The sequence below is a fragment of the Oncorhynchus tshawytscha genome, linkage group LG26, assembly GCF_018296145.1.
Source record: "Oncorhynchus tshawytscha isolate Ot180627B linkage group LG26, Otsh_v2.0, whole genome shotgun sequence".
NCBI lineage: Eukaryota > Metazoa > Chordata > Actinopteri > Salmoniformes > Salmonidae > Oncorhynchus > Oncorhynchus tshawytscha.
The window spans coordinates 31,686,943-31,695,713 of record NC_056454.1 but is presented as its reverse complement, the minus strand read 5'-3'; the positions used below and the strand labels follow the sequence as shown (position 1 = coordinate 31,695,713).

General features: G+C 42.9%; 2 protein-coding genes and 1 non-coding gene across 4 annotated transcripts; 1 reads left to right on the top strand and 2 right to left on the bottom strand.

Annotated features, from left to right (window-relative positions):
* Window positions 1-637: 637 nt before the first annotated feature.
* LOC112225538 (60S ribosomal protein L31) lies at window positions 638-4,485 on the bottom strand. The gene is made up of 5 exons (XM_024389580.2): window positions 4,440-4,485; window positions 3,515-3,621; window positions 2,052-2,177; window positions 1,180-1,292; window positions 638-867 (listed from the first exon to the last, which is right to left on the bottom strand). The coding sequence occupies exons 2-5, from the start codon at window positions 3,619-3,621 to the stop codon at window positions 836-838; spliced, it is 378 nt and encodes a 125-aa protein (XP_024245348.1). The 5' UTR covers window positions 4,440-4,485; the 3' UTR covers window positions 638-835.
* LOC112225692 lies at window positions 1,665-1,801 on the bottom strand. Its single transcript, XR_002949638.1, has one exon. It is a non-coding gene; the product is annotated as a small nucleolar RNA SNORA5 (small nucleolar RNA).
* A 217-nt stretch (window positions 4,486-4,702) lies between the features above and the next one.
* Window positions 4,703-8,745, top strand: LOC112225537 (CCR4-NOT transcription complex subunit 11). 2 transcript variants are annotated; one of them, XM_024389579.2, is made up of 7 exons: window positions 4,703-5,499; window positions 5,647-5,811; window positions 6,037-6,189; window positions 7,241-7,443; window positions 7,565-7,767; window positions 7,892-7,988; window positions 8,238-8,745. In XM_024389579.2, the coding sequence occupies exons 1-7, from the start codon at window positions 5,181-5,183 to the stop codon at window positions 8,433-8,435; spliced, it is 1,338 nt and encodes a 445-aa protein (XP_024245347.1). In that variant the 5' UTR covers window positions 4,703-5,180; the 3' UTR covers window positions 8,436-8,745. The 2 variants fall into 2 exon arrangements, with proteins under 2 accessions (XP_024245347.1, XP_024245346.1); XM_024389578.2 differs by having other exon boundaries at window positions 7,241-7,455.
* The last annotated feature ends 26 nt before the right edge of the window (window positions 8,746-8,771 follow it).

The following is an 8,771-nucleotide window of genomic DNA, read 5'->3' as shown; positions in this document are numbered from 1 at the left end:
TGGGAGAGCAGTTTGTTGATGTCAACGTTGTGAACAGAGTGCCCCATGGTGGCGGTGGGGTTATGGCATGGACAACGAACACAATTGCATTTTATCGATGGCAATTTGAATACAGAGATACCATGATGAGATCCTGAGGCCCATTGTCATGCCACTCATCCACTGCCATCACCTCATGTTTCAGCAAGATAATGCACAGCCCTATGTCAAAAGGATCTGTACACAATTCCTGGAAGCTGAGATCTTCCCAGTTCCTCCATGGCCTGCATACTCACAAGACATGCCACCCATTGAGCATGTTTGGGATGCTCTGGATCAACAGTGGGTTTCAGTTCCTGCAAATATCAGGCAACTTCGCACAGCCATTGAAGAGTGGGACAACATTCCACAGGCCACAATCAACAGCCTGATCAACTCTATGCGAAGGAGATGTGTCGCACTGCACGAGGCAAATGGTGGTCATATCAGATACGGACTGGTTTTCTGATCCACGCCGTTGGGACCAACAGATGCATAATATTATGAATATACAGATTTATTAGTTGACTGATATCCTTACTTGAATCTTTGAAATTATTGCATGTTGCGTTAATATTTTTGTTCAGTGTATATCCAAACACTATACCTGACACAGACGCTCTAGAAATAATTTATTTTCATGTAAGCATTTCATTGGACGTGGTGTATACCATGTGTATCCCGTACATACAACTAATAAAACTTGAAACTATGTAAGCATAAATTGCTCCATCAAGAATCCCAATTAGTGATTGTATAAACTTGTATATAATCCAAGACTGCAGTCTTATAAATGTATTTCAACACCAATGAATAATTAGTTCTCATCCACATTGACTGTCTGCAGACCTGTAGAGGAAAGAAATCAGAATCAGTCAAGTCTAACAGGCAAATAAGGAAAATAACAGCACAGAACTCACTCTGACCGAAGTAAAGTTCACAGATCCTCTACTTTGTATACCCATTTGCATGCAGATGATCTGAAAATAAGGCTGCCACAACTTGTTCTTCAGTGTCACCCACACAGGGATATTTTGCACCTTGTCGGTTACAAAAGTATAGCTAATTTCAAACACACCAGATCACCAACCTCAGAAATGTCAGGGTACACTTCTGGATACTAGTCAGCACAGCACACGGTCAAGCAGGTCTTGGGCTTACCTTTGTATGTCGTGACAGGGACGTATGTGACGAGGGTATACAGTTTATTGGGAGAGTCCTCATCTTCATTGCGCTTCCTTGACAGGCGCACACGCATACGGTATGGGACATTCCTGAAATAACAGAAATGATCAGTTGGCATGAAGAAACTGTGCTTAGATGCAATGCACTAAAACTAAGTGCATGGCATTGCAGAACAATTTATACAGGCATCAATATGTACTATTTGCACCAACTCTACACCCATCGCCAAGAATACCAGGATATCAGTTCTCTAAAGCCAGCAGACTGGTCAGCTGTTGGTGTAACTAGCCTCTACCATTTGATATTGGGACAATACTACATAAAGCAGATAGGAGGGAGTGGTTTTTATTTGACCTAGAGATAGAGGGGGAGAGAGACACAGAGAGATCCTGATGCTCAACTATCCCTTAGACTTAAAAATTTGACAGAATGTGTATCACTATCACTGAAATCAACAATCAACTTGTCTATAGCACAAATGTATCCCCAACATCCATAGAAAAGGAATGTGAGGCCCATGAACTACAGTTTCACTGTGGCAGCCATTCTGGCCAGTACAGTCCAATGTAGAGGAAGCACTGAATTTGACAAGGCTGCAAAGACTTCAGAATTTAGCATAGTCTGGTTCATATTCAAGTTAAGTGTATGTCATCACAACACTCCTTGCAGCAACAGCATTAACCTGTAGTAGACTGTACTTGAAACTCATGGTCCCTCAGAGTGTTAGATGACAGTTATCAAGTATTAGTTTTCAAATTGAGCAGATCATCAAGGAAAGTCCATAGCCAGCTGGTCCCTGGTTCAGAAAAGCTTGTGGCCTCTGATGTAAGAAACAAGGGTTTGCTTACCTCACCCCCTTGGTCCACACAGCCTTGTTCAGGCGAGTATCGATACGCACGTCAGGGGTTCCCATCTCCTTCATGGCGAACTTTCGTATCTCCTTGAGAGCGCGAGGTGCCCTCCTCTTAAAGGAGCTGAAGGGACACAGGAACAAGCAGCAATGTTAGTTGCATCACCAAACACTGCACTGAATTATCAAAAGAGGTTGATACAAAGTATCACTTGTCAAAGAAAGCAAAGGCAACTTTTATGAGCAACATAACAAGGAAAGCCATTAGCATGCATTCAAACCAGACAAATTCAATTGGAGTAGTGCGTTGTGGGAAGGTCTTTGTGTCTGTCCATAAGAAATGTTGCAACGAATTATACTATCCATCAACCAAAGCATAGAACAGCAGTTTTACCAAAATGTTCTCCTGTTGTCATCTAGTCACATTTATTTATATTCCAAGATATAGAACATAATATTTTACATACAGCAGGTTTTTAAAGGACCAAATAGTTAGCTCTGCTTCGTGTTTTCATTTTTGCCATGGAAAAAATATTGCAGCCCTACTGATGACTATGCCCATAATTGCATTCCAAAACAAGCATCCAACAATTAACTACACAGCATAAGCTGTTTTTCTCCAGCCACACCTCAAAAAGTAGAGTCACAACATTTTCAGCAGCCTAAGCCCAATAACATTGGCACCTCTTTCCCACAGGGATCAGCATACAGCATGTACAAAATCAAAACAATGCTAAATGCATTAGCACTTTACATTGAGGCAAGGCTGGACATTAAGAGTTTCCCTATTGAAAGTGAACTGAGCAGTTGTGCTAGTTGAGTCTGCCGAAGGTTGCCACATTGGGCATGTGATACAAATCTAATTACAAAATTCAGTGAAAACAACCAAACTGCAAATTATTCAAGTAACCTAAAACTGATCTTGTTCTACCCCATAGAAAAAATAAAAATAAATGAAAGACAGAAAATGTACGGCATTTATGGCAGTCGGGCAAGCAGAGCCTAGTGATTTTTTTCTTCTACTGACAACCAACATAAAATAATTCCAGAACTGATCTTTCTGGTTCCTCCCATGTGTAAGTGAAAGGCAGGCAATAACGTATATGGCATTTCTTCACGCAAATAAGTTAACATTTTTCTGATCATAATCTTTAGGCAACCCCCAAAAATACTCCTGATATGCCTGATGGGCAAGTGCCTTTCAGACCTTAATCTCAATTGGTCAAGGTGAGACTTCCTACTTGCATTTGAGCAAAAGACCCCCAACAACTGTTAAAACTACTTGTTTAGTGCTACAGCCCAGCAAATTGACTATCCAGCAAAGAACAGCAATCACAGCAGCAAAGACATCTTGCAAGCGGATGGAAACATACAGCACTTCATGAAAACCTAGTGCAGAGAACCCACTTTCATAACTCAACAGTAGCAGAGTGGTGTCATGGCCCCAGTCTGTGTACTCACACGCCATGTATGCGCTTGTGGATGTTGACCGTGTACTCCCTGGTCACAACCTCGTTGATGGCAGAACGCCCCTTCTTTTTTTCACCTCCTTTCTTGTTTGGCGCCATCTATGAAAATACATAACATAAAACATTGATAAACCTTTAGCTCACTTACATTCAGCTTGGAAGACACGCATTTCTTTAGTGTCCACTGTTTAGTTGACTCACTACAGTGTGGCATTTCTACCAATCCACTGACTGAGCTTGTGGCTACTTGACTGGTTATGCTTTGCCATGAAAGTAAACAGTGACAAGTGAAGTGTAATGGTACATTAAGTTACTATATAAAATATATGTCATGGGTTTACCTGTGGTGTATTCATTAGTTGGATTCAAAACGTTTTTGAAACGGAAACCGTTTACCAAACCTACCTGAATGTCCAATAGAAACTCAGGTTTTCGTTGCAAAAGTTTTGCTACAGAATCCGCCTAATGAATACGCCTCGGATAACAATTGAGCCAGGTGTTGATATGGCAATTTTGTCTGGTGACGCCAGGTACTATGGCCAACTTCAGCTAGCTAATGATGCCGGCATATTTTGATCTAATTAGCTGGTTTCACTGTGATTGCACATTGACAAAAAACTGTGAACCAGAAATTGTGGGCCTCAGACAAAACGTTAAACATAGCACGAATGCGCTCTATAACCGAGACATTTGTGACAGAAAAGCTTCGTTTAGCTGACTACTGGTTAGCATACTGGTGGCTACACATTTCCATATACATTTACAATTGATCATTTGAGCATAACCCATCGCAATTACATCGTTTAAGAAGTTCAGTGTCTCATATTGTAATTATGTGAGGAAAACGATGGAATAGATAAGCGCAGGGCCAGGATGAAGTTGGATAATTAAAACAAATTTCACAAAACAATACTCACACTGCCCGAGAAATGTCGGAAAGGAAGTTGCAAGGGCTTGTGGGCACTAAAGAGAATAATAGGTTCACATCCGCGTCGTTAATAATAACATACGTCATTTGTTGCAGTGCGTTTGCAAACTAAAATTAATTGACACACAAGTTGTAACAAATGCATTACCTGTAATCTGTAGACAAGTGTTGTTGTAGCCACGAAAGGTCCAGAGCAAGCACAAAAACACGAATAATCTACTGTACTATATCTCCCAGAATGCACGTTGTTACCGGGGTCGTGTCAAAGGTCAAAACTCTACGCTCCAATGTTGTGAACGAAGTGGAAACTGATGAAAAAAATTTGACAGCTAGCTAATTTACTTCTTATTTAACCTTTGACAATAAGCAAATGAATGATTTTAGATCATTAAGATTGTTATGTACATTTTTTGACCAAGGTCGATATTGTTAAGATGTATAATTTTGTTTTATAATGACTTTAGTCTTTACTGACAAACTAGCAAGCTAACTAGCAAGAGCTAATAACATTTACTAACGTTAATTGTTAACGTTACCTAGCTGTCCACATCTGCACTCCGGTGGAGTTAATGGAAATGTAACGAGCTTATTTTTCAGTTTTTTGAATGAACTGAATAATGCTATTTACCTGTAATTATTAAAGACTAATAGCAAGCAGTGATTGATCATTTTAGTCACGTAGCTAAAAGCTAGCAGCTTGTTACTGTAGCCCCCACTACACATAGGAAAAATGACACTCGCCCCGAAGGAGCTGTCCAACCTCTTGGGAATCATCTCTGAGGAAGCTTGCACCAACACTTTCGAAAGTCTGTCAACCGCGTTTCATCATTACTTCGCAAAGGCCGAACATTTCCGAGTGGGTTCGGTGTTGGTGATGCTGCTGCAACAGCCAGATCTTCTGCCCAGCTCTGCCCAGCGCCTCACCGCCCTCTACCTTCTCTGGGAGATGTACCGCACAGAGCCTCTTGCCGCCAACCCCTTTGCCGCTGTCTTTGCTCACTTGCTGAACCCCTCACCAGTTGGGGAGGAACAGGAGAAACAACTGTCAGGTGAGTGTGTCTAGACTCCTATCAGTGTGCATAGTGATAAGTATTGTTAAAAGTGTGTGTTTCTTTCATCCACAAGTAATGTCTCAATACAGGTCTATGCTGAACATCGACATTTCAAGTACTTACTGATCATTTTACTGTCCACAGGATTCTTACCACCCATAACACAGCCTGAGAAGTTCTTCCTCTCCCAGCTGATGCTGGCACCTCCAAGGGAACTCTTCAAGAAGACCCCCAGACAGGTGTCATGCATGGACATGGGGAACATGCCACAGTCCATAGACATTAGTGGGCTGCAGTTGGCCTTGGCAGGTACTGAACCAAAATGTATGCACTCATGTTTGTTGTATTGAGGATGGTTATAGAACCTCAAGAATTTTAGGCAGCTCAAAAATAGTTATTTGCCTGTGTTGAGACATAACACCTCTCATATCCTTACTGTAGTACAACAGACAGTTCTTTACACTTTATTATGCTGCATTTCTAACACTTAATATGTAAACTATCTTATCTCTTTCTCCCTTCTTGACCCTGCAGAGCGCCAGTCAGAGCTACCCACCCAGAGTAAGGCCAGCTTCCCCAGTATCCTCAGTGACCCGGACCCAGATTCCTCCAATTCTGGGTTTGACAGCTCAGTGGCCAATCAGATCACAGAGTCCCTGGTCACTGGGCCTCGACCTGCACTGGAGAGTAAGTGGAGCGTTTAATCAATCACAATGTTATGAGTCTATCAGTTATGTTTATGGAGGACATATAGTACCAGTCAAAAGTTTGGACACACCTACTCATGTAAGGGTTTTTCTTTATTTTTACTATTTTCTAATAGTGAAAACATCAAAACTATGAAATAACACATATAGAATCATGTAGTAACCAACAAAGTTTTAAACAAAAATGTTGCTCAATTAGTATCAAGAGACTTAACGTGTGCCAGGAAAACATTCTCCACACCATTACACCACTGCCACCAGCCTGCACCGTTGACACCAGACAGGATGGGGCTATGGACTCATGCTGCTTACGACAAATCCTGACTCTGCCGTCAGCATGACTCAACAGGAACTGGGATTCGTCAGACAAAGCAATGTTTTTCCACTCCTCAATTGTCCAGTGTTGGTGATCGCGTGCCCACTGGAGCCGCTTCCTCTTCTTTCTAGCTAATAGTAGAACCCGGTGTGGTCGTCTGCTGCAATAGCTCATCCGTGAAAAGGACCGACGAGTTATGCCTTCCGAGATGCCCTTCTTCACACCACTGTTGTACTGCGCCATTATTTGACTGTTTGTGGCCCGCCTGTTAGCTTGCACGAATCTTGCTATTCTCATCAACAAGCTGTTTTCGCCCACAGGACTACTACATGTTTTTTGTTTGTCGCACCATTCTCTGTAATCCCTAGACACTGTCCTGTGTGAAAAGCCTAGGAGGCCGGACATTTCTGAGATACTGGAACGAGCGTGCCTGGCACCGACTATCAAACCACTCTCAACGTCGTTTAGGGAACTCATTTTGCACATTCTAATGTTCAATCGAACAGTAATTAAATGCCTCGGTGTCTGTCTGCTTGCTTTATATAGCAAGCCATGGCCATGTGACTCACTGTCTGTAGGAGCGAACCATTTTTGTGAACTGGGTGGTGTACCTAATAAACGGGCCCCTGAGTGTATATAGGATATCCCAAGTATCACGTAAGCCAAGCCACATACACATTCTGTAACAGCTACCTGTGACCCTCCCTCTCCCCAGGTCACTTCCGTCCGGAGTTCATCCGGCCGCCCCCTCCACTGCACGTGTGTGAAGACGAGCTGGCGTGGCTGAACCCCACGGAGCCAGACCACAGTGTGCAGTGGGACCGCTCTATGTGTGTAAAGAACAGCACGGGCGTGGAGATCAAACGCATCATGGCCAAGGCATTCAAGAGCCCGCTGTCTGCCCAGCAGCAGTCACAGGTGAGTAGACAGGTACACTGTCTACTCAAAACTGTATTTTATATATTTCAGATATCCTTAACCTTCATTTGTGAATTCAACCTGAATGTCTCTCTTAATATTGCTGCCTCTTTCCCTACAGCTCCTGGGTGAGCTGGAAAAGGATCCTAAACTGGTGTACCACATCGGTCTGACCCCGGCCAAGCTGCCTGACCTGGTGGAGAACAACCCTCTGGTGGCCATTGAGATGCTGCTCAAACTAATGCAGTCCAGCCAGATCACTGAGTACTTCTCCGTCCTGGTCAACATGGACATGTCCCTGCACTCCATGGAGGTGGTCAACAGGTGGGGACTTTGGATAGAATTTGATTTATACAATTCAGTTGTCTAGAATCAGTTTTCAATATAGGTATAGTTTTAAAATGTTTATTTTTCTGTTTATTTATGAGGTTATTCTTTGTGTGCACAGGCTGACAACTGCTGTGGACCTCCCACCAGAGTTCATTCATCTGTACATCTCCAACTGTATCTCCACATGTGAACAGATCAAAGACAAGTACATGCAGGTAAGGAGGACTGTGGAAGGGCCATGGCAGGAGCCTGTAGCTTACTGTTTGACCTGTCAGTCACATTGAAAAGCTTGTCTTACAGGAGGATGCATGCCATTTCCATTCTCAGAAAATTGTAACAGGAAGTTAATTTGTGGGTTGTCCCCATTCAAGGTGACTGTTCACTACTAATGTTAGTCAATTCTCCACTGTGTTTTCCAGTGTTCCAGATGTGTCTGTGTAAAACCTCTCTGTTTCCATTGGCAGAACCGCCTGGTGCGCCTGGTGTGTGTGTTCCTACAGTCTCTGATCCGGAACAAGATCATCAATGTGCAGGACCTGTTCATCGAGGTGCAGGCCTTCTGCATTGAGTTCAGCCGTATACGTGAGGCAGCTGGCCTCTTCCGCCTTCTCAAGACCCTAGATACAGGAGAAACCCCCCCTGAGGCGAAACCGGCCAAATAACAGTACATAGAGAACGTGGCACTAGCCTGACCTGCCAAATAACACCCCAAGGGAGTAAGCCCACAGAGGCACTATCCGCTAAATAGCGCCCCAACCAAGAGATACTGACCAAGGCTGTATAAACAGCCAGACAATCCTCACGACCTCACCAGTACCCACCTGGAGTCAGGTTTGAACTCAGTTACTGTTCTTCCCCTCTCTTTTCTGGACAAAGATATTTTGAAAATTCATTTTGAAACAGTGTTTTTTTTTTCCCCTTCAGAGATTGAAGCTTGTCGGTTTTGTTTCATTAAATGGATATGTGATGAATCATCTGGGTTTTTGGCTTATATTTTC